Source organism: Macrotis lagotis, chromosome 7, assembly GCF_037893015.1.
Source record: "Macrotis lagotis isolate mMagLag1 chromosome 7, bilby.v1.9.chrom.fasta, whole genome shotgun sequence".
In the NCBI taxonomy this organism is placed as follows: domain Eukaryota; kingdom Metazoa; phylum Chordata; class Mammalia; order Peramelemorphia; family Peramelidae; genus Macrotis; species Macrotis lagotis.
Window position 1 is genome coordinate 107,178,464 of NC_133664.1, and position 26,737 is coordinate 107,205,200.

General features: G+C 37.1%; 1 protein-coding gene across 1 annotated transcript in view; it reads right to left on the reverse strand.

Annotated features, from left to right (window-relative positions):
- Positions 1 to 2,287: 2,287 nt before the first annotated feature.
- TMEM178B (transmembrane protein 178B) overlaps positions 2,288 to 26,737 on the reverse strand; it is a 441,133-nt gene continuing 416,683 nt past the window's right edge. The window contains exon 4 of the mRNA XM_074195122.1: positions 2,288 to 2,556. Within this exon, the coding sequence (XP_074051223.1) occupies positions 2,306 to 2,556 (251 nt within the window). The 3' untranslated portion in view covers positions 2,288 to 2,305. The remainder of the gene's footprint in view (positions 2,557 to 26,737) is intronic.

Sequence of the window (26,737 nt, forward strand, 5' to 3'; positions counted from 1 at the left end):
CTCCTATGATCACAATTTTGAGAAGCCCTGACACAGGCACATTTATACCTGTACCCAGATACATACATATATACACATACACACTACACACACACATACACAGATACATACACTCAGGGATATATTCCCACAGACCAATGCACACCAGGATACCACACAGTTAACCTTACACACACACAAGCTCAAAAAAAATGCATCTTTTGAGAGAGGTGAGAGGATTATGTGACAAGATAGGGAGGAGGAGGGTGGATTGGATGAATCCTCAGGAAGTTGAGAGAAAGTGAAAGCTCACAGAGGAGTAGGTAGGTAAATAAGAGAACATTAAAGGATAGAGGACAGGTTTATTAGTTGGAAAGTAATCCATGGGATTTTGATTTAGCAAAACATTACATTTTACAAAGATTTGCTATTTACCTCATACTTGTTATGTAGCAATCCCATCTCAGACCTTCTCATTTTTCTCATGGTTGTCCAATAGTATAGCAGAGAATGGCAGTCTATGCATGGTGGACCCCTTTCCTACTTTCTTGGGCAGATTCCTAATCTCAAGGCTTCATGCCTGCCTTGTTCACTTCCTGGCTCCTCCAGCTACCTCAGTGTCAATTTGTTCAAATCAATCCTAAGATCTGTGGTGGATTTATCCTTCTTTCACTTGGGTGTCAGCAGCCAAGTTACTCTGGGATTCACAACCTTGAAGATTAGAAAGAAAAGGAGGAAGAAGAGAGGGAGAGAGAAGAAAATATGGAAAGAGTAAAAAGTTCCGGGTTGATTTACAATGATATCATACAAACTTGAGCCCATGGAAAATGGATTCTCTTTCTCTGCACATGACCTATTTTTCATCTTTTCAGAGAGTGAACTGATACAGAAGGAGGAAGAGTTACTCAATGAATCAGGAGTTACCATTGAAGGGGAGTAGAAAGGTTTTGTTTAGCATACATCAAGTGAAAGCACCATTCTTTCTCCCATCTAATTTTGTTCCTTTTGCTCCTTCTGTAATGGCTTTTTGCTCAGCTGTGTCTTGAACTTCCAAAATTAAAAGGCTTACTACCATATATTCCCCAGTAATGTGCAGAACCATAGGGTCCCCTATACCAATGGTTCTCTTGATTCTGCCATATGGAATTTTGAGCTGTTTTTAAAATAATAGAAAAACTGAAATCAATTGATAACACTTCAGTAATATACATATACACATTCTCCTTCTGTCTCTCACACACACATACAAACATAAATGCAGACACACACACTTACATAATTACTCTCTCTCTCCCTCTCTTCCCCCCCCCCCCCATTTCTCTCCCTCTCCTCTCTCAAACATACATAGTACAATAATCCACAGTTGTAGAATTGGCACTCATACAAGCTCACCTCCTCTCTACTTTTTCTAGGCCCTTGTGTCTGGGCCAAGATATCAGCACAATTTATAGACAACAGTCATACTGCAATATTCCAGTTTAAAAAGGGAAAAAAAAAACATCAGAAAAGTTATACACACACATGTATCACAGCATTTCTCAAAGGCCCCTGTCTGCCCAGAAGATGGGGGTAGGGGCAGGGCAACCTCTGTTTAACCTGGATGTAAGGCAGCTGGAAGATAAGACTGGGTTGTCTGAGCATCCACAAAAGTGTCCTCGTATTGATGCAAATATCATCTCTAGGGGTTGTCGGTCTCTTCCCCCTTCCCCTCCCCTCTTTTGTTCATCCAAAAGTTTGGCAAGCAAAGAGAAAACTTCCATCTCAGTTTGTTTTCTCTTCCAATTCTTGTGTGTAGCTGGTGGGGCAATTGGGGAATAATATCAGGAGCACTGGGAGAAGAGATGGTTTTTGAAAATGGCCTTGAAGAGTTGGTTACATTCTACAGGTGAACTAAGGGTTTTGTTTCTTCGCATTAATATTGGTGGATGGTGGGTTCTTCTCTTGTTGGTCCAATTGATGACATGTATTCCCTACTTCTTGTGCTGCTTCAAACATTTTGCCACTGTTCCTTCCCAGCTCACCAACCCATTCTCATTAGTAGCAGTAATTGTAATCAACTGCAAGTGAGCATATTCACTCAACCTTCAAAAAATCATGAAGCCATAAGTTAAAAATTGATGGAAGAGCCATATGACAACAAAGTTTTCCCCATCTTAGTGAGAAAAGATGAAGCAACACAAAGTTCTGTGAAGACATGGGTGCCTGAGCCAACTCAATGCTCTCTTGGCACTGGCACCATCTTGCTTTAGTTTCTGTTTTATATATGTATATTATATATATATATATTTATATATATATATGGGGGTTGTTTTTGTGTTTGTTTGTTTTAGCACACTGTCCCATTTTCGGGTCTGGTTTTGGGGCAGTTGGTCCTGGGGACAGGTTGGACAGAAGGGGCCAAGGTGCAGAAGAAGCCCGAGATAAGCGTGAGACCCAGGCCTCCCCATGCACAGAACATGGACCATCCATAGCCATGACTAATATCATCAGGTAGTCCATACAGGTAGCGTGGATAGCGTGATAGCTCAAAGTTGATCCCGGCCACACAGGTGCACAGTGAAATGATGCAGAAGGTTCCTAGAGGACAAGGTGGGTAGGGATAAGGAAAGAAGGAGAGGAATAGGAAAAAGAAGGGGAGGGAAAAAGAAAAAAAGAGATAAATATTACTAGGTCTTTTTAAAAAATAACTTTCTCAGGTAGGAAAAACTATCATGAAATGAGTGTCCCACAAGAGCAGTAACTGGAACTTTCCCTGAGGAGAGGGAGGAAGAGATTGTGGAATATCACTCACACTCAGATCCATATTCCCCTCAGGCAGAGACAGACTCAGAAACTATACCTAGGAGAAAACATAAAAGAAGTAACATTCCATCAGAGTGTGAGGCAAGATGACATGAGGCAAAACAGTATCCTTTCCCCTCTTTTAGAGAGTTTGAAGTTTCCATATTTCATTCCTTTAAGAGAAAGTGAAATAATTTGGTAAGCCCCTCTGCTTTATGTCCCCATTTGGGAAACCATTTCTATACTTTTTCCTGTTGTATACATCAAGGTCTACATTATATTGTGTTTATTTTTAAACAAATTTCCAAAAAGCTGTCACTAATTTGAGAGTTTTCTATATGATGAGAAGGCATCAACATGTCATTATAGATATACTTTTTGTGAGTTTCTTTTAATCTGTTAACACACCAACTACTAGTATTAGGCCACTGGGATCAGAGTTGTTTCTTCTCACAGTTGTCACAGGTTAGCATTAATTTCTTCCAAAAGGGACAGTGGCTGGGAAGAAGAACCATGCAGTCTAAGTGATTAAGGCCAACTACCTACCTAAATTCTGACATTCTTTCCATTTCTTTTGTATAGTAAACTACTCCAGCCTATGGTTACATGGTAGGTGGGATTTTTTACCTACTAAGAATGAACTTGTTTAATTCCAATGGAGCATTCCTATCTTGGCTGTGAAAAACTCAACATGTTGACATCTCCAATTCCAGGGAACAATGACAACTTAAGCAATTGTAATACCTGACTCTTGATACTAGGGGAGGATAGATAGGAGAAGGATGAAGAGTGTGTGTGTGTGTGTGTGTGTGTGTGTGTGTGTGTGTGTGTGTGTGTGTATGTATATTGATGATGTAATAAGGGAAAGAGATGCATTATATTTTCCATTTGTAATGAAACTTTTCATTTCCTTACAATTCACTTTTTCTAGATGCAATACAATTTATTTCATATATCAAGTATCTGAGCTTATTAAAAAAATAACATATCTGTATTAACACTGAGAGTATACAATCCTGAAAGAAGACTAAGAAAGAGTCAGATCTTAGTACTATATGAATGACCTGAACAAGGAAAAATTGTAGAGGGATATGATAAAAAGTAGTTGGGATTTTCAGAGCAAATGTATTTTCATTTTTTTTATTGAAAAAGTTATATTTGTTATAATGTCTTGTGTGGTTCATGAATCATTTCATTAACATATGTTTTCTTTCCCCAGTGAAACTAAGTTCTTGAGCTTTGCATCTTCCACAGAACCTAACACAGTCTTGAGCATAGCCATGACAAGCACTGGTTTAATCCATTCTTTTGTTTTCTTTTCAGTCATTGCATGATACTGTTGTTCTTAACATTGCCTTCTTTCTTTGAGTCCCTGTCAAATGCCTCAGAAGTCTGCATAGGGAACATCCTAGTTGAAGTTGTCCTTTAGAGAAACATGGAAGGACATGAGGACAGAATCATCTCCCTACCAAAATATATACAGCAATACTTTGATGAGAAATATCACCTTTCGAATTCCAGAGTGTTCAAAAGCCTATTTTCAAACTAAAAAATTTGAAGGCTACATTAGTGACTGTGAAATTTCTTTCTGGCAAAGAAAGTCATCTGTCTTAACTTTCAACCTATTTCTCTTTTTTTCCTCCTTCTCTAATCCTATTCTCTTTCTTCCCCTTCCTTTCTCAAATACTAATTGAATGTTTATGACATTTAAAGAACTGTGCAAGACTCTCTGGAAGATATAAATGTAGATATGACATTGTCCCTGACCTCTTGATGCTAACAAGCAAATTAGATGCTGTATGTACAGTACTTTGAGAAACAAACAATTCTTATTATCATTGCTATAATTCTAGTAAAACTTGATTTCCCCCAAATATATGTCTCCTTTTGCTCATGTTTTCTTGTATTCATTTTAAAAACGCTTATAATGTGTATGTTTTCTCCTCAAGAAAATATAAGCTCCTTTAGAGTAGGATTTATTTCATTTTTGTTTTGAAATGGCCCAACTCAGTCCCTGGCATAGTGTAAATAATTAGAAGAGACTTGTTGCTTGATTGAGGAAGAGTAGTGTATTTCAAAGAGACCTTGATTTTGGAGAAGTGGATCAGGGTTGAATCAGGACTCATCTACATATTAAGTGACCTTGGAAAAGTTGTAACCTCTCTTACCCTCAGTTTCCTTAAATGCAAAATGAAGAGGTTCAAGAGATAATTTCTAAAGCCCTTTGAGATAATTAACATAAAGCACAATATAAAAACCAGTCACTCATTTATCTGCCTTTTTTCATTTCAAGTTTTCATCTAAAATTAAATACATCCAAAAGACATCCATTTTCTCCCTTTTCAATCCTACCTCCCATCTGAAATTCTCTATTACTATCAAAGAATAGCACAAACCTCCCAGTCACTCAAGTTTGAAACTTTGATTTTGTCCTGCATTATTCACTTTCACTCACTTCATAAATTCAACCAGTTGCCAGATCTTGTCGCTGAGACCTCCACATGGACAATTGGATTGGCCTTCTGATTGATCTTTCTGCTTCATGTCTATCCTCTAAACAGCTATCAAAAGTGATTTGTCTATGACACCCACCATTCAGACCATGAAACCTGTCCTCCTACTCCCACTCAATAAACTCTAGAGGTCTCTTATTATCTCTAAGATCAAATATAAACTCCTTTAGCATTGAAAACTCCCACAACCTGGTCTTCCTGCACTCTAAGGCCAGTTTGAAGGTTCTCTGGGCCTTTATATTGAATGCTCCCCATTCCTGGAGTGTTCTCTTTCTCACCTCCACTTCTTGGAGGCCTTGACTTCCTTCAAGACCCAACTCATGGTTTCTACATGGTTTCTCTTCTTTCTTCCACTGCTAGTTCTGTACCCTCTAAGGTTACCTTCCATCTCCTCTCAATCTATCTTTTGTGTACCTATTAATAATACATGCTGTCTCCCCCATGAGAATGTAAGCTCCTTGAGGCAGGGGCTGTCTGAGGCAGAATCTTAATAATGCTTGCTGATTGATTTCTTCCCAACAGGTTGATGACAAAGCACTGTCATTTCGCCATTGTAGACATCATCTTTACTTACAAAACCAAAAGACCGAGCTCATTTAGGGATGATGTCTTGCTTTAAAGAACAAGGTCCTTATAATGATGTGGGCAAGGAGGACAGAGAGATTAATTTCTACCTTTCTTGGAGTCATTCCAGGTGAGTCATTTATAATGTTCACTCACAGAGTTTAATATTGTTTAGAATTATTTGGTTCACCAAAGGAAGCTAAGTTTAATAGTTTGTGTGATCCTATTTAGTTCACCAAAGGGGAAAGAGGGACCCAAGATGAAAGAAAGTTTAAAAGTGGGGAAAAGGAGAGAGAGAGAGAGAAATGCCAAATGGTTAGGACAGAAAATGGGGAGAGAGAAAAATAGATAAGAGATGCTGGGTGATACTCTTATAAATCATGTGTTCTTATTTCCCTCTTGCTCAAGAATGTTGGAATCCATATACAGATACGGGTTCATGTTAGATAAGGACTCAACAATATTTATATTATATTCTCATATCTTACTTATGATAAATTTTATGTTAGGGTGATTCCAAATCTAGATATATGACAGAAACTGAAGCTTGAGACATGTTGAGAACAAAGTTTTCTTGTTCTCAGAAACTACAAAAATTTCAACAACATTTAGCAAAGAATGTTATAAAAGGGAAAGCAAAACTAATGTGAGGTAAACCATTTCCCCATCTTTGGAAAGAGATGTAGGTATAATGAATAGATATGATATAGAGAAACAAGGAAACATGGATTTGAATGCCTCATATATTTTCTATTTTTGTGCTCATAAGCAAGTTACTTAACATCTTGAATAGCACTACATAAGTTTGGATAGGCCTTACTAAATTTTATGATATCAGATGTCATCAGAGAAAACAGGATGTGGTCAAATCAGCAATAATCAAGGTTCTAGAGATGTGGGTCTAAAGTCATGACACTAATCAAGTTATAGAGGCCCTTATGATGATTCATTTCATGGACTTCCCATTTTGGAAAGGGGAATCAAATAGCTTATGTCCACTTGGGAAACTTTTAGATCTGATTCATGGACTGGGAAGATCAATAAGATACTTAGAAGTAGCCACCACAGGAAACTGACAGGTTGAGTTGATAGTAATATGAGTGTTGATGTTTATGGGGACAATATGAATGAATAAATGAATAAATCAATGAATGTTAACATTTTTATTCTATCTACTAGGAATTGTACTGAACATAATTGGTGCTAAGAAAACAAGAAATGAGGCAACCCTCAAAGTCCTTTTACTAGCTGTTTCCTCTCAGTCACTTTAAGTAATCCCTTAATTTATAAACTTCACCTGTGGAAGGTAGAGTAGAACCATTAAAAATTAAATGATTTTAAAATATCTCTTTGATTTTCATACACAGCACCTATTTCTCTCCTAAATCTACTTTGTTCTCTGATGAATGCTCTGACAAGAGCTACCCGAGTTGTTCTCTTTTCTCTTGCTGACTTGTTAGTTCTCTCTCTACTTTCTCTCTGTAGCAAATAGATTCATTTGGCATTAATTAAGAAACTATGTGGAAGGTAATAATCACAATAGCTAATAGCAATTATATTTTAACAGCTTTAAGGTTTGCAAAGCATGTTACATAAGTTATCTCATTTTATTCTCACCATTCCTATAAGATAGGTGATATTATTACACTCATTTTATAGGTCAGAAAAATGAGGTTGAGAAGTCCAGAATCAAATAGTCAATAAATATCTGAGCTAGGACACAAACGCAGGTCTTCCTGATTCCAAGGCGAACATTCTATCCATTGTTTTACCTAACAGACCAAAAGATAGTACTTCTAGGTTACTTTGTAAAGCGAGGAGGGAGAATGACTGTAGTTTGGGTTTCATGTTCTCCCTCATACTCTCCAGGGTCCTCAGGACGATTGAGGTCAGGGGGAGAGAGAAAGAAAAGGAAACTATTTTCAGCCAGGATTGTTGGACCCTCTTTCCAAGCTCCCAAAAAAGTAACTTCTCAGCCTCTTCTGTTTCATAATACAATGTCTTACACTTTAACTTTTCAAAAAAATGTGTTGTTTGTATACATTATCTCATTTGATCTTCCCAGAAAACCTGTAAGGTAGATGCTTCTTTGATATTTTAATGGACCTTTGATCTTATTAACTCTATTCAATGGCATAGACATCATCCTTTTTGGATCTTGGCCATCTCTTACACCTGGGGGTTTTCCTCTAGATTTATTGTCATGGCATGGATACCAATTGAGGTAGAGCATGTAGGGTTGGCCGACACAGCTCTTCTTCACTCTTGTTACTCACTATGACTAATCCATTTTCTTTTTTTCTTTCTAGTAATGCAGCATTCTGATATTTCCTTTTATGTTATACTTCTAAATAGTCATTTGTGGCATTACACTGCAACTTATTCGTTTCTACTGTGTGCCTCTCTATTGCCTTTTGGGTGACCCACAACATCATGCCTTTAGAGACTGTGGCATTCCATGACTTGCAGCCAGTTGAGTAACTCTGAAAGGATATTTGTGCTAAAAAAAGGTGATCCTTTGTTTCAGGAAGAAGTTTGAGGTCATGAAAAGTAAGGAAGAACTTCCCAAATACAATTCATTCCACTCTTTCCCTTCTATTCAGTTCTGTGCCTGGATCATTGTCCATTTGTGTTGTCTGTACCAGATATACATGGAGATAAGCTACATGTCCATTCATATGTATGTTATAGGTTGGATATTTGCCATTCTTACTCCACTTGATTTTTCCTTGATAGATAGCTAGGCAACTCTTGATTGTTAGTAATAGGTGGGCAAATATTATAGATTTATAGATGAGAAAACTGATACTGAGAGTTTAAATAATTTGGTCTTTGAATCTAAATCTTAATGATTCCAAGTCTAATTTTTTTTTAACAATACCCAGTGGTGAGTTGATAAAAATTGAACAATTGGAGTTCAGAAAATGTATGGCACATTTTAAAGTTTAACCCACTTCATTAGTAAGACCATAAACCAAGCCCTGACTTGTAGTATTCTAAGGAATATGGTCACACTGAAAATTTAATAATCAGCTTTCAACTCAGTGCAAGCACACCCCTGAATGCCATAATACCTTTATAATCATTAGTGCATTATCACTGTATGATTCTTAAACTACCATTGAATTAATGATATTATGTTTTAGCATTTGTTTTTCTCTTAGCACATTGCTTTGAGTTTCTCTGTAATTTGCTCTCATATTCATTAATTTAAAATTTTTTCTATTGTCTCTTTAATTTTCTATTGCATTCCTGTGGTTTTTGTTCTTAATTAGAATACATATACATAAAAAAAGAAACATCCTCCACAAATTAACTCTATTTAAAAGGCTATGGCAATAAAAATAATTCCCTTAGGTGCTAAACATGTACTTTGTGAGTTTTTCATTCAGTATCCAGAGTGCCCATTACAAAGGAGACCCAAAGCAACACAAAGTCTTGTGGCAGAGAAGAAAGGGCATCAACTGACAGTGGAATGAGCATCAGAAGAGCTGGTTTCAAGTCCTGCCCTGCTGCATAACCCTCCTGTTGTTTGTATTATAAGTTGGGCTACTACCAAAATCCTATTCACTGACCAAATGTGGGAGCTCAGTGGTTTGGAAGTATAATGGAGCACTAAAAGGCACTTTGGGAATGATGAAGGAATCCCCTTATTGGTTATTAGGCAGGAAGAGTTGATGATTTTCTGGACCTTTAAAAGGGATTGAGTAATTTTCCCCTCAGTTTTCTCTTTTTCTTCCTGGCTTCATAGTGTGTGAATAATCCTTCACACCTCTTGCTGGTGGGGTAGGGTGGATGATGGTCACCCTTCTCCTTTCCCAGTTGCATATCAACCACTCCCTGTGACAGATACAATAGGGAATTCGATTGGGTAAGTTGGAACTTGGGCTTCTGGCAGTTTCTTCTGTTTTATATTTCTTTTCCTGATTGAAGGTGATCACACAATGATCTTGAGATGGATGTGTCAGTTTGGAGGTAACCTCATGAGTTCAAGATGTGAGGACTCTAGGGCTATCCATAGAAGTGAGCTAGAAGCGGAGGGAGTTTCTACATCAAAAAAGACAAAAAGATAAAGCTGAGTCTCCCTCTGACTTTCCAGGAAACATCTACTTCAAAGTAATTCTTTAACTAGTACAGTTAAGTCTCCTTGTTTTCACTCCATACTTCCCACCACTGTCAACTATTCTTCCTAATGCCATAGTCTGATGACCATTCCTGCTCTTAAAACAACTTCAGTATTTCTATATTACCTATGGAATGAAATACAATAAGCTCCTTAGCTTGGAAACTCAAGACCTTCCACAATTGGGTTTCAGTGTATTTTTCTTGCAAACCTATCTTATTCCCTATCCCTTGAGGTATTTTACATGGAAGCTGGGTGGCACAATGAATAGATATTTGGACCCAGATTTAGGAAGAACTGAATTCAAATCCAATCTTGATACTTACAGGTTTGTTTACTTTAGTTTCCTCAGTTGTAAAATATGGATAATATAATAAACTTACCTCCAAGGGTTGTGAGGATCAAATTTAAAAATTTTATAAAGTATTTAGTAGAGTCTGGTACATAGGAAGTGTTTAATTAATGCTTTCTTCCTCCCTTCCCTTTACACTTTTGCTTCCTTCCCCCTTTTCATTTCTTTCTTTATGTTCATACTCCTCAGATTAGTAGCAGTGTACCACTACTGCTGCTGCTGCTGCTGCTGCTACTTCTCCCCCTCTTCCACATTATAATTTGTTATATACCTCGAGTTTTTCCTGCCTTTACTATGCTGCTACCTATTACTATTGCCTTTGGGGCCTGCAGCTCCTACTACTACTGCGACTCCTTACGCCTCCTCTTCCTCCTACATTATAGTTTCTTATACACCTTGAGTTTTCCTACTTTTTGCTACTAGTTATTATTATTTAGAGTCTGCTACTGTTGAGAACAAGTGTTCCATCCTTATGCTAGGGCCTGGCAATGCCCCCTGCCCTGAGGCCTGACCACTGCCACCGAGCTGAGATATTAGCATTGCTACAGGTGCTGAGGCCTGAATCTGTTCCCTATTCTGTGACCTGAGTTTTATTACTCTGCTGTTGCCCTTCATATTCAGTAGGGAATAATCTCTCTTTTCTTGGAATTCTTTTTCTTTTTTTTTTTTTTGCATTTGCTTCTCTTTACATTTCTTTTGTGAAGTTGAATTATATTTTGTATTATAGGATTTTATATGCATGTTGCTCCTTCTGAAAACTTACATTCAATAGAAATAATGACGTATGTAATCTTTGTATTGTATTGTATAGGTATTGAGGGCAAGTTATCTTTCCTACTAAACTGGATGTTCCTTGGGGCCAAGAATATTGTCTCATTATTGTGTTCATAAAGTATGGAGTCCAGGAGAAAGACAACTCCCTGGTAGTCAGAAAACATACTGATGATTGCCTATAATCATAAATTATTCTCAATGTTTTTTTTTTTTAAAGCATCAGATACTCTGTTTACGACTTAGGGACAGACTATTGGTTGAAGAGTAAGAAGGATCTGGGTTCAAGTTCTTGCCTCTGAACTTTATTGACCGTGGGACTCTCAGCATGACAACTTATCACTTAGTCCCCACCCCCAGCACACACATACCTCCCTTCTACCCTTTCTTCCTCCCTTCTCAGTAATTTTCTAAGGCTAGAAATTATTATTCAGGTGCTGATATGAGTTAAGAGAGAATTTCCTTATTGGGAACTACCAATATCAATGAAATCACAGGTTCAGACTAGTCCCCTGCTCCAAATTCTCATGTTGATCCTATAAAGGAATCATGGTCATGTACTGGCTAGAATCGTAGACCCAAAGTTAGCAACATCAGAGTTCAAATTATGTCTCAGACACTTATTAGTCATGTGACCCTAGATGAGGACTTTCTCACTCTCAGTTTCTTCATCTATAAAATGAGGATAACAACATTTAACTCAAATGGTGAGAATAAATGAGATAACTTGGTAAATCTCAAAGTACTACCTACAGTTGGTATTATTATTAAATGAGAAACATTGATCACAATAAACTCAGAGGATTCCCTATTGCCTGTGATCCAAAGGGCAATAGAAAGTCCTCTACTGGGTCTATGTTGATCATTATATATTAGCAATATGACCTGTATGTCAACAGTGGAATGAAATATATCACCAAGAATATTTATGGCTGGGAAAGGAGGTGAATTGGTCATTGCAGAAGAGTGAGGGGTCACAAGTGGATAGTTTGAGTTATGCATTGGTATCCATAGAACAGTAAAAAACAATTGGAAAGTCTGTCTGGGATACAGTCTCCATTGAGAACTTATGTAAAGGCATGGACAAGAAGTTGGCAGACAATGAGAAGTGGGGAGGTTGCCATCTCTAATGGTGATGTTATCTCATTCACACAAATGAGATCATAGAGATATTGAAATATCGACATAAGCACTTATGTGCTAATCCATCAGCCTGCTTTTGAGGGATAATTCTTGCTGTCTCCTTTTTTTTTTTATCAATTATTATTTATTAATAATATTATTAATATTATTAAGTCTTTGTTTAAGTTACTTATTGTTGAGGCTGAAATTCTCTGGGAAAAGGGTAATAATTGTGCTGGGGAGATTCATATTCCTAAAACTGTTGGCAATCATGATTATCCCCTCTGGATTAGTATGGTATAGTGGTTTGGTTTGGTATAGTGGCAATATCAGGGCCCTGGAAGTGTTGAGTACAGAACAATTTTTGAGTCTGAGAGAGGAAGAGAATGAGGCATCAGTCAAGAACCTGAGAAGAAAATCTGGGTGGGTGGGGGGGAAGGGAATCTGGATACTTGTTTTTAAAGTCATCTCTGTATTCTTGTGTAACTGGCTAAGAGACAGAGAGTCCTATATTTCTGTGCTGATTCCCACAGAGAAATATTAGCATCTTGCAACTTGTGGTGATTAAGCCTTGGCAGATGTGGATATCTGATGTCTAGGTCTATAACACCCTAGGCAAGATGGTAAACCTATCTTCATAATTATTGTTATATTAGCATGCTCAGATGGAGTAAAATGAAAAAAAAAATTGTATTTTCCATTCCAAATACGTTCATTGACTCACTCTTTGCCAGGGAAGCAGCAGAGGAAATAAGAGCTCTGAGTCTTGAATGGAAGCAGCCACAGTGGCCTTGAGTTTCAGGTTCCAATTCAGTCAATATCAGTATCAATAATAATTCACATTGCAGTAGCATTTTGTGGTTCACTTTGGGGAGCCATGAACAATACCCATATTAGATGGTGCACTTAATTGATAAATGTTGTATGTTCTGCCTACTCTGCTGACCTGCCATTCCCAGTCTCTTTCCCTCTTTTCAGGCCTCTGTATTTCTTAAGACACAACAATTGTAATTAGGCTGATTAATAACCTTACATTGACCTCTAAGTGTTCAAGTGAAAGGAAAAGTCAATAGATGTGGCAAATTTCACTGCTGTCTTATTTTTAAAAATTGGCACAGCCACTACCCTGATCAGTCAGCAGTCATCTATATTAAGGGAAGACCCTCTGATAGCAAAAAAAAAATTACAACTTGCTGAGGGTTCAGATGATAATTAGTACCTTTAGCAATAAAGCATTTTTTAAATTGGTGAACATTTTTAGACAATATTATTGAAAATTCAATAGACTACAGTATAGTGTAAACATAACTTTTATATCACTAGGAAACCAAAAAAGTTCATGTGACTTCTTTTATTGTGATATTTGCTTTATTGCAGTTGTGTGAAATTGAATTTGGAATATTTTCATGGTATACCTGTTCATTATAAATAATTTTAATATACTATATATAAAATATACTATAGACATATGAAAGATAATAATAAAATTATTATCCCCATTTTGAAAATGGAGATTGAGTATCAGAGAAGTTAAATGACTTTACTGAGCACTATTAAATACTGGAGTTAGGCTTCAACCTTAGGTCTCCAGACTATGATAAGTTCTCTAATCATTTCACCAAGTTGTCTTTGACATAAGAAGAAATAATACCTAAGGAAATCAAGGACCTTAATAAGTGTTTTAAAGGCTGTGTCAGGACAGGTGAATATTAGGTTCAGAAAGTTTCTCAAGCTATCATGTCTCACCCACAAGATGTGAGTTGTGCAAAATCTGAAAATTTCATAGGAAAATAGCTTTTCAAGTTTACTGCCCCTTTAAATATCTAGGTGGGACCTGCCACTTCTGTTGTGTCCCTACATCACTGTGAGCTATTGCCCATCTACAAAGGAGTCATTTGCAGATAAAGTTAATTCAGAGAGGGTTGGGGGTGGAATGTGGAGTCCAGGGCTCAATAGGATTCAGGTCTATTCACTGTTTGGTGTATGGGTCAGATTGTAGATGAATTCTTTGTACAAGTTCCCTCTTGCTGGAACATCTGGTTTTCTGGCCAAATTGTCTTGTTTTCTCTGGAACATTATCAGCACTGTATGGTCAAGGTGTTCAATTAGACTCTGGATGTGCCTCTTGACTTTTATCCATTTCTTTGGCATGCTATGTGTTCTAATCACTGACTCTCTTTTTCTGTGTGACTCCTTTTCTCTAAATGATTCACCAAATTCTTACAGTTCTTCATTAACTAATGTGATATTAGGATCATAGATTTAGAACTGGAGGGGCCTTTATGAGTCTAAATCCCCTTATTTTACAGAAAAGGGAAACAGACTCAGAGAGGTCAATTAACTTTGCTCAGGATCACACAGATATTAAGTTGTAGACTAGGGGTTTGTTATGCCATTGACTTGATATTTTCTTCTATAACTTTAATATTTCCTGTTATCTTGTAAAACCATTAAACTCTATTTAGTCCATTCTAATTTTCAAGGATTCTGTTATTTAGGTATCGTAGTTCTCATTCTAAGCTGTAAACTGTCTTTCCAAGTCTTTCTTCTATAGTTCTCATTTCTTTTCTCTATTTTTCTTTTTTTATTTGTGATATAATTTTAAACTCTTTTTAAAACTCTTACTTCATTTCTCCTAAAATGTCTAATTGATCTTGTGGGCAAGCTATGTTTTTTCTTCAAGGCATTGCTTTTTGGTGTTTTAGAGTTATTACCCCTTTCTAGATTTGTGTCCTAGGCAGCTCCTAGCATCAGAATAAATCTTTTCTTGTTTGTTTATTCATTCTTCCAGTCATAATTTTGTACATCCAGATGCAGTTCTGGGATTGAACTCTAGATTATTATTATGGGGTATGGAAAAGTCTACTAGCCTTATCTGCCAGCTCTGAAGTCCTCAGTATGGAGGGCTATCAGATTCTTTCTCTTAACAGTGGTCCTGTCTCCATCAGGTGGGGTCACTGGGAATAATACAATTCTTTTTTTTTTTTTACTATAGCACAAATTGGAGTTAAGATTACCTTAGTAAGAAGAAACTGCAGGCAGATATATAGTTTGGCTTGTTCCATTGAGCCCATTGTGTTGTAGATTCAAAGATAGAAGAGACCTTCAAAGAAATCTAATCGAAATCCCTCATTTTAAACTAAACCCCAGAAAGTTCAAACAACTAGACCCAAGGTCACAAGTTGAAGATCCATAATTTGGCTCAGGTTTTGACTCCAAAAGCAATGTACAAGCCCTTGGTCTGTCCTGTATTTGGGGTGGCTAAAAAAACTGATCCCTGATCAAGAAATTGCCTTTTTTAAGTCTCATCTTTAAAAAACTACCAAGGCACAAACCTAGAAAAGAGTCTTCCCCCACCCAAGCTCAGCAATGACCAATTCCATTGTGGGGATGCAGATTTGCATGAAGCCTTCCAAGCTCTCAGATTAAATGCCTCAGCAGTACTTAGCTCTCAAGAGTACTTGATGGTTTTGGACAGACCTGCATGGAATATAAATTACTGTTTAATTATGCTTATTACGTCATCTACCAGGCCCCAGTGGGTCACAGGGTTTGCCTCTAGCTCATCCTGAGGAAGCTGCTTGGATAGGGGAAAGGAAGGAAGTTTACTGAGAAGCAATGGACCTCTTCTGCAGGAGCACTGGTAAAGACCCTATCTCAGTGGGACTTGGATGATACATCTTAATGGGCACTAGAGCCTGTGCTCCTAATGTTGCCACAGGACCACGGAGTATAAAAATACTCCATGGGGGTCTGTTTTGGCAACTGAGCCATATTTAGGCAGCTATAGTGCCATTTCCCCGGGTACTTCTGCTGGTGCCAGTTAAATAATAAGAAACTGGTATCACAGAATCCCAAATACTCAAAGTTGCACAGGACTTGTGCTCGAAGCAGAGTCCCCTCTATGATACACTGACAAGTAGTTCTTCATTCTCCATTTGAAGACCCAGGGATGGGGAACCCATTGCCAATATTTGGACAGTTCTACCCATGATGTTTTTCCTTATGTGGAACCTTAGCCTTCTACTCACATCTCCCAGTTCTGCCCAGATCAAGCAAAAACCAAAATCTAATCCATCCTCCATGTGCCAACTTTACAAATACTTGAAGATAATTCATAAGCCCTCTATGTAAGGGGTTCTTAAAGTGGGGTCCTTGGATGCCCAAAAGATATGTAGATAGATTTTAAAAGGTCCATAACTTGGAGGAGAAATAAATCTTTATTTTCACTAACCTCTAATTGAGATGGAACATTTTCTTCAGTTATTTAAAAACATTTCTGAAGATTCCATTAGTTTTGCAAGATTGCCAAAGGAGTCCGTGATACACAAAAAAATCATTAAGAATCTACTCTTAAAGTGTTTTTTTACAAGTTGACATACATTTATAGCAGTCATTCTTCATTTAATAGAAATGCACGCATTACCTACATATGAGTTTATGTATGTATACCACACACACACACACACACATACACTCATACATATATGCATCAATTACCTCTCAGGGTTCCATTAACTCTCTAGATCATGTAGTATATGTAGACATCATATGCATACACATAAACAAATACATGCATATCTATATGAATATCTACAAATGCATATAGAGATATACAAATACATACAGGTATACTCATATTTATATAATATACACATGCATACATACATACATAATCATCATACAGCATATTTCAAAAAAGCCTTATTGCAGTTTTTAGTTATTAAAGTTTAAAATTTGTATACATATTCACACATACATAAATACCACATAAAATACACAAATTATATCTATCTATGACTATAGATATAGCATATATATTACATAGGAAAGGATTATGATAGAAATCAGAAAACATTTTTGATCACTCTAGAAATTTTGCTGCTTATCCTACATATTTCTCCTCATTTTTATAGCCAAATTCTTTTTGTTGTTGTTGTTGTTGTTGTTTTTGCAAGGCAATGGGTTAAGTGACTTGTCCAAAGTCACATTTCTAAGTATTAAGTGTCTGAGGTTGGATTTGAATGCAGGTCCTCCTAATTGGCCAATGCTCTATCCACTGTACTGACTAGCTGCCCCACATAACCAAATTCTTAGCTATCTATATTCACTGTTTCTACTTCCTCACATTCTACTCTCATTTCATCCCATTGTAAACTAGTTTCTCACCTCACCATACCATTGAAATTATGTACTTAAATATTTTTATTGTCTTGCCCATGACATGCCTAACTGCTCTCTTTCCATTTTTTAATTCCCTCCCACCCTCCTTTCCTCCTTTCCTCCCTCCCTCCCTCCCTCCCTCCCTTCCTTCCTTCCTTCCTTCCTTCCTTCCTTCCTTCCTTCCTTCCTTCCTTCCTTCCTTCCTTCCTTCCTTCCTTCCTTTCTTCCCTTTTTATTGATTTCCTCTGACTGGTTTTTCTGACTTCAAAAGAAGTTGTACCATGATATTAAGGAATTGCTAGTAACCCCTCTGATTTCTACATCTTTCTGAGGTCTTTGCTTGTTTTTTAGATTAATTAATCTGTTTTATATCTATAGTTTGCCAATTCTTGACATTGTTTATTGTTTATTTTTTACTTAAATTTTCTTTTGTGTTTCAAAGTGATTGAGTTTGTTTCCCAGTGAACTTTAATAACCTTGAAACACTAGACTTTGTCATACCACTTAAAATTAATAGTACAATACAATTAAAGTATCCCTAAGAGTCATTAAAGTATTCTTTTTAGGAGCTAAAACTCTACAATTACCTTGAAATAATATCCATTCTTAAAAACCACAAAATTAAAGAAACAATAAAATCACAAAGAACATGAAATTTGTCACTCAACTGACAGATTTTATTGAAGGGATGAAGCCAACCTTATCTGGTTTTATCTGGTCAGTCAGATACTGTGAGGAAGCCTAGGGTAGGGAGAAATACACACACGACCATTACTGTTATAAAATGAAACCATTTCAAAATTATCCATTGTTCCAGTTAATTTGCACGCTATTGTAGCTCACAAAAGAGAAAAAATTACTAAATGCCTCTGAATCACACTTTCCTCATCTGTGAAATGGGAACACCATGGTAGGTGAAAGTAGACTTCATTTTATTATTTGCAAGTAAGAAATCACAAAAGATATCACTCAGAAGATGGATGATGATAAAAGTGACTGGTCATGGAACGGGAATGTGGTATAATAATGGAAAGCCCAAGAGCTTAAAGGATTGCCTACATGGATGAGATCATGGAACCACTGAATCACTGAAGCATCACTTGCATCTTCTACTTCAGTGTGTTAATCTGAGAATCAAGTAATATCATGTGTGCAAAGTACTTTGTAATCAGAAAGTGCTTGACAAATGTGACTTATTCTCACTTAACCTCTGCAGCTTTGTTTGCTCAACTCTTCAGTGAGGAATCTAGAAGAGCAAATCCAGTATCATACTCTGGTCCTTTCCCACTCTGTAATACTAAACGTTGGATTGAGCAATTACATTTCTGTCTCATTAAAACTATGGCATTTTTTTTACCCCTCTTGTTCAATCAATCAATAAGCATTATTAAATGCCTTCTATATGTCTAGACACTGTATAAGGTCTATGAGATACAAAGACAAAAATGAAATAATCCCTGATCTGAAGGAATTTATTTTCAATCAGGGAGAAAACTTACACACACACACACAAACAATATTTACAAAATTAATTCAAGGTAACTCTTTAGGGAAAGGACAATATGAAGCACCGAGAAAGATGTTTTGTTTGTTGCTTCTCACTTTCCCAGAGCACAGGACAGTTGTTTGGCGAGCCCATTAGATGCCATTATTTGCTGCCATTGTGCATATGAGGCTCAGTTCTAAATTACCTTTCCTTCAATCCTAGAGGGAATGGGGCCCCAGCTGTTTAAGTGCCTGAAGGAAATTGGTTCCTGAAAGAAATCTCTCTGGCTCCTGCCTAATCTGATCCAAGTCAACACCATGCTCATTAACAAGGGATTTGGCTTATGTGCCTATATATGTAATTTTTTTAAACAGTTTTCTCTTGCCTGGTCTAGCCTTTTTTTGTAAATGAGGACCCATTTCCTAGAGCTCTGCAAGACTGTCACTTCATTATTGGATCATTGGACTGATCTTTATTAAATTATATTTGTTTATATTTTATATTATATTTGTTTATATATATAATATATGTTAAACTATATTTACTATATTTTTTCCAGAATCAGTCCAATAGGTCTTCTTATAATTTCAAAATAAAAACAATCGCTCATATAGATCTTAGGTTCTTTAATCAATTTTAGAATATCTATGAGAGCAGTCCCCCCCCCCTTTCCCAAATGGCGAATGCACAAATTCTTATTGGATTGAGCTTATAGTCAGAAGATATTTTCACGAGTAACTGGAACTTAAGGCAGTATGTGCTAGGAGTCTTTGTATTACCTCAGACTAAGTCATAGAGGAGTTCTTCTCAGGAGGCACTTAAAAGAATTCTATTTGATTGATATCTCATTCAGGTCTCTCAAGAACCTTGTGAGATAGGTAGTGCAAATATTATTACCTCATTTTACAGTTGGAGAAAATGAAACTTTATATACATAATATGTTTACCACACAGAGGAATGATTGCATCTTTAATCTTATCAGTCACAAGAGTTCTACCTTCCAACTCAATCCTCTGAAATTCCTCTAACCATAACCTCTTATCCTTCCATTAATCTCCTTCTGAAAGTTATTCTCTATTCTCACCATAGTTGCCACTCCTCCCTTTTGGGGGTCACTTTTTCCCTTCAAAATCTAGTCCTATATTTAGTCAATTTAAATTTCTACTCTATCTTCTACTCTTGAATCCCTTGTTTCACTGTCCTATTTCCACTCATGACTTTCAAAACCCCAGTCCTGGATTTCTCCCACAATCTGCCTTTTATGTGCCTACTCATGTACTTCTAAACATCACTAGAGGAAAACTACTCTGTTGATTGGATCCACAAATTTCTGCTATCCACTCTCAATTGGGTTGTTATTGCTTCATGCTATACCTTTTATTCTTTCCTTTGATTTTATCAGATTCTCCACAAGGTTGGTTCTGAACCTTTTGTATTCTCAAGCTATCTTTTTATTCCCCCTCTCCTATTCCTCTCAACAGAGCTCCTCTGACTAAAAAAATTGAAACTGTCCAATCTATGCTCATTTTTCTCCCCAATAAAATCAAATCATCTCAACACTATTTCCCATTCTTCCCTCCTATGCTTCAGGTTTAGGGGAGGGTGTGGTCTTTCTTTTTGCTGATGACATTCCCTCTATTTTGTGACCTTTCCCCCCTCATCTCCTCCACAAGCTTGTCTTTTCAGCTATCCCTTTTTTTCTCCCTAATTATCTACCCTTTCTTATCACATGGTTCCTCCTCTACAAATATACTCTGGTCCTCTGTATCCTTTTAAAAAAAAAAACCAACCTTTACTTGACTCTACTATATCCTTAAACTAAGGTTCTACATCTTTCCTCTTTTCACTAACAAACTTATCAAAAGCTGTCTGTACTTATTGCCTTCACTTTTTCATCTTCCACTCCTCAGATATGCATTATAGCTTCCATGCCCACCATTCAATGATTGATTCTCTCTCTCTCTCTCTCTCTCTCTCTCTCTCTCTCTCTCTCTCTCTCTCTCACCATATTGCATGTCCCTTCAGCCTATAATAAGGGGACCTCTAGTTCTCACCATTTTCTTCTAGGCTCATTATCTGACATGTTCTGTTAATCTACTCTGGTTCAGTCCTGATGCTGCATCATCCTGACTAGCCTTGTCCCTTTACTCCCTAAAACAGGTTGTGACGAGGTTAGCTTGGATGTAGAGCAGAGGTATTTTAGCTTCTAACTGACCTATATAATTAGAACCTGCCTCTCATCTTCCACTTCTTCTCCCTGAGAGCATCCGAGTGTGGGCACACACACACACACACACACACACACACACACACACACACACACATCCCACAGGATGTGATAAAGCATTTCTCACATTGCACCCACTGTTCTTCTTGATTCTCTTCTGGGAATAGCTATCAACCCTACTAACTCAAGGGCTTTCCTCTTTCCCAAAGACACCCCTGTTTTCTGGTGTTTTGGGACTTGTTTCAATGGGCTAGAAGCTTACCTTGACAGATTTCTTTTCTCCAAAACATGAAAGTCTCTTTAGGAACAGCCCAGAAAAACTAGAGGGAGGAAGGCTTTTGAAGTTGCCTCTGAGATCATCTAAGTTTCCATGGAGATAAAATACTAATCAAATCACCAGCTTATTCAGAGACTTTCTGTTTCCAATCTATAGCCAGAAGAAAACCTGCAGAGAAATTCATGGATCTTCAGGGTAACACCCATTCTAACAGCAGAAAGGTTACTTGAGTCAAACTGCTCTCTCCTTCCTTCCTTCCCTCTCCTGATATATCTTGTCCTTTTCCTTTAATCCTATTTTCAACTGAAGTCCTCAGGGTCCTCAGGGTTAGTGAAGGATCTGGTATCAGTGCAGCAGCTTCTATAATAACATATGTGTTTGGTGACCATGCTGCTCTTCTGTGCTAGGAAGCAGGGAAGTTTTCTATTTTGGTTATTTTATGATATGTTAGTTATGGCTTCTTGTATATGTGTGGTATTATTTTACTTGCTAGATGCTATATTCTATATATGATGTCATATTTTATATGTATAAATGTATTCATATTCTTGTGTATGTATGTATGTATTAATTCAGAAAGTAACCCAGCTTGCTTCCTCCCTTTTTCCTTCCCTTTCCTGCCTAGTGTCCTGTGAGAGGTAGAAAGAAATGGGAAAAAAAAACCCAAGCCAAGCATCATGCTTAGCACTGGGAATACAAATAAAAATGAAGAAAGTCTCTACCTCAATTAATTTATATCATAATGGGTAAAAGAAAGAAACAAACATCACTTAGGGTAGTGGTGGTCAAGGAGGGGCACTTTGGACTAGAAAGTTGTGGGGACATTCAGTGAGATCATAGGGGAGTAGATTGATACACACCATCCAGGCACAATGGAAAGCATGGGCTGGGGCAGAGAGGAAAGGTGTCAAGGAGATTGGAGAAAAAGGCATAGATAGATGTGCATTTATCTAAACTATCTTATATATACCTTGTTATTTATTTTTGTCTCTCACATTAGAATGTAAATTCCTTGAAGGTCAAAGCTAGTTTTGTCTTTTTTCTATGGCCAATGCATAGCACAGTATCTGACCCTCAGAGTAAGTAGATAAATGCTTACTATTAATAAATGAATAAATATGTGTTGACTTGACTGACACAGTCTTAGAAAGTTGCCCATCTGGGATATTGATAGATTAAGTGACTTGCCTAGTTATCATTCAGACAATATGTAAGTGAGGTGGCTCTTAAAGTCAGCTCTTCCTAACCTGAGGCCAGTTCTAACTTATGTGACATAATGTTCTTCCTTTAGAGTTGGGATGTCCTAATTAATTCTTGAAAATAAGCTTATAAATCAAAAGGTCAAGTGACAGAAAATTCTAGCCAAATTTCATTCAGGGAATATGGTTATAAAGAGGAGATTTCAGTCAGAGCTAATCTTTGTTGGTTTTTGATGGAACTCTCAATCAACTCTTCCTGGAGTGACTGGCATTTTATATTTGCCAATAATAAAAATCAAGTTGTATGTTTGTATGTGGGAAGGAAGTCACAAACTGTACATTCATATACATACATCCACATATGTAGTGGCACTTATACAAATATATACACATGTTTACATGCATATTCATACACACATGTATACACACACATATGTTCTGCTTACTTCCCCTTGTCCTTTTACCACAAACTCAAACTTGTGAAAATTGGAGCCTGAAATCTAGAACCTGAGAGGAATCTGAAACATTTCTGGACATATTTCTCACCAGTGCTTTAGGAAAGAGAAAGAGGAAGTGATGGATAAGATGGGTTGTCATTCTTTTTTTCCAGGATGGTCTGAAATCATTCCTACTGTCTTTTTCTGCAAGAAACATACAGCCTCTTCAATCCTTTCAAGCATTGATTTTGGGTGGGTATAAGTTGTTGAGTCTGTCCCTATATAAATATAACAAGCTTATTCAAACAAGCAAGAATGACACACAAAGTAACTCAGTATGAAACTGTAGAATTTGAAATAAAATGACTTGGGTTCAAATGCTGTTTCTGCTGTGTCTTTGAGTAAATCACTTATCCTCTGATGGTCACAGTTTATTGATCTGTAAAATAAAAATATTGGACTAGATGAGCCCAAAGGTTCCTTTAGTCTCTAAGGAGACTCATAGGAGATCTACTATTGTTCCAAGACCTGTGGCTTCCATGCTATTGGCTTGTAGAAGGCAGAATATAGTTATAACACATTCTGACCCCATTAGTTTGTAAATCATTTAGCAATGGGATGGTTTAGTTAGTGTTTCTTGAATAATTCTCAACATGGAGGAAAAAGGAAGAAAAAAGAAAGTGTAATTGCCTTTCTGTCAACCTAGAATCTTGATGTTAACAAAAGTCAGAACAGGTCCAAAGTGGTGCCCAACAAGAAGAATAACCTATTCTTCTAATGCCTAGTAAGAATAACACACCCCTGAGTTTGTAAATTTAGCCATTGGTTACAATACCTCTATATTTATCTTCTGTATCATTGATTTCTTCATGTATGATTCCTACCCTTAGTTTCCTAGCAATATTTCCTAGATCTTTCAAGGCAAAAATAATGTACTCCACTCTTCTATTTTATATCAGATAGATATCCTTAATATGTCTTTGTCTCTAGGGAAATCCTGATTTGACACAAACTGCTGGTAACCTTAAGGTTTTCAGCATTGATCCAAAATAGTTATCAATCAACCAAAGCTGCTCAAGCCCCCAAATCTGATAAGCCCTCACCTATCTGACTTTCTTCAGCTTTTGAAAGAGAAGTGATGAAGAGGAGGGAAAAAAGAGGAGAATGTAAGAAGGGGGGAAATGAATAGAAAGATAATAATAGAAATATTATGAAATAGCTGGAACCTAATGAAAAGTTGAAAAGGATAATTCAAGTCACCAAGAACAGAAATAGGACACCATCAGGACAGAGTGATGTTGCCTACAAAGAAGTTTAAAGGAGTTCCCAGTACTAGGATTGCAATAAAAAATGCCTACTTGGAATTAAAAGATTTTAGAGGATTCCAAGGATCCCTGCCCCACTAAAATAAAATACCTTCTCAAGATGGTACCTTAGCCACTTTCAAATGATCCCCAGGGCAACTTTGTCTATGCATGTGCCATGGCTAACTGTGTAGGGAAGAAGGGGGAGCAATGGAATTATTTTCCTTCAGTACATACATAGACCTGTGTCCATTAGGTGGCACTGAAGCACATCCAACTAGTGAATTACTGGGAGTTCCAAAATCCACATGCATTCTGTGATATCTTTCATTCTATGTCATTCAGTTCCCTGGGCTCCTGGATAGTGCTGATGAGTCATCAGAAGGTTTTTGGCTCTTGTAGTTGTATTGGCACCAGGACTGTACTATGCCAGTCTGGGCTAGATTTTTCCCTGAGGGCTTAGACAAAATGGAGATGGCATCCAACTCCTTACCCCACCCTACCCCCAGCCTCCTGGCCTCAGGGATCCACCTTATCTAATTAATCTCCTATTTGAGATTCAGGTTGAGTGTTAATTAAATAATTTGTTTTTGGTTATTTGACAGATCTCAGCTACCCACTTGCCAAATCAGGGAAGTGGTAAAACCTGGAACAGAATAAAGGATAGCTTTGGCAACTTTTCTTTCATGCCAGAAGAGAGGCAAAGGTGTGAATAGAATTCCTTCTGTTTTGATCTTGGCATTGTGGGCTCAGTCTTAAGCCAACTAACCCTCAGAGTCTTCAGGTCCTTGACCCCGAATTTATCTTTCTGTTTCCACTGAGAAACATGGACTTAGTAGAGCTACAAATGACCTTTGAGAAAATTTAGTCCATGAGGAAACAGATTTTTTCCTTCTCTTGGCAATTGACTGTCACCCCCACAGTTGGCCCAGTACTAGAATTCTGGCATTCCCAGAATCTGAGAGATCCATAATTTGACCCTTTAATTTTTCTCCAATCATATGCTTCCCCTGTATTTTCAACTTTATTTTGTGGAAAATATCAACAATACATATTCAAGATTAGTAATGGGAATATATAACAGTTTGTGTGTGTGTGTGTGTGTGTGTGTGTGTGTGTGTATAATTTAGACCTGTGATTTCATTGTGTAGAAAACTCTCAGTTCCCTCAATCAATAAAGATCAACAAATCATCTACATGTTTTTTGTCTTCAAGAGTTGTTGCCTAGGGCAATGAAAGGTTGAATGTTCCAAAGCAAGTATGTGTTAGAACTTGAACCCAGAGCTTCCTGATTTTAAAGCTGATCCTCTTTCTACCTTGCTGCCTCTCAATAATATCCTAATGTAGTAATTGTATGCATATAGTATATATATATTGCATATTATATATCATAATATATCATATAATATTATTACACAATTATATGATATGCAATGTTATATTAGAAATAACATATACATATATGTATACACACAAAGATATAAATAATGTATTCTCATAATCAGAGGGGTCTTCTGAAACTATTCAGAATAATCTTGAACTGAAGAAGGATCATCTATACAACATAATCAACCAGTTTCACCACCTTCCAAGGCTACTCAGTGTACTTTCCAGTAAAACAAACTGTAGTATTTTTTCTTACATCAAACCTAAATCTCTTTTTTGTCACTCCTCATTCTTCTTTCCAGGGCCAAGTAAACTGAATCTTCTTTCATATCTTTCAGATATTTGAAGGTAACTATTATGTCCTGCTTAGCTCTACTCTTCCTCGGGCTAAACAAAACTAGTTCCCTCAGTCCATGGGGGACATAGCATTGTCAAATTATCACTTGTATGGTAATGGACTTCTTGTCTTTTTTGCGAATACATAATGGTAAGAGCCATTATTTTCTCTTAAATGCATCTATTCTTTCAAATATGGAAATGTCACTGTTGCTAGACCCACAGGAGTCCTGCGTGTCAATCTCTGAACTGGCACTCAAAGACTCTTAACTTAAGTATAGCAGTTTAACTAATTATCTCTAAGTGTTGCTGTTCACACTGCAAAGACAGGTGTCAATAGATCGGGACTTTTCAACAAGTTCACTCCCTGATTCTCAATTAAATTGAATTCTTCCAAGAAGACAGCAGTTGGTTTTCAGGGTTGTTTTTTCCTAGCTATTGTTCTCTCACTCCCCTGGCCCCCATCTTTCCCACCTATGGTTAGAACTCCAGCTATGTCTATATGAAAGAAGAATCAGTTACTTGCTGCCTTGTCAAGTTTTACCACGTTCACACTTGTATATGCCAAATAACTCTGAATGATTGCAAATGTTAACTGAGACTGTTACTTGTGTGACCTACAGACTCCCCAAGGTCTTTTGTCATCTCCTACAGAGCTCCTAGGTCTTTTCATCTCCTATCAACTCCTTAGGTCTTGTCATCTCCTACAGACTCCT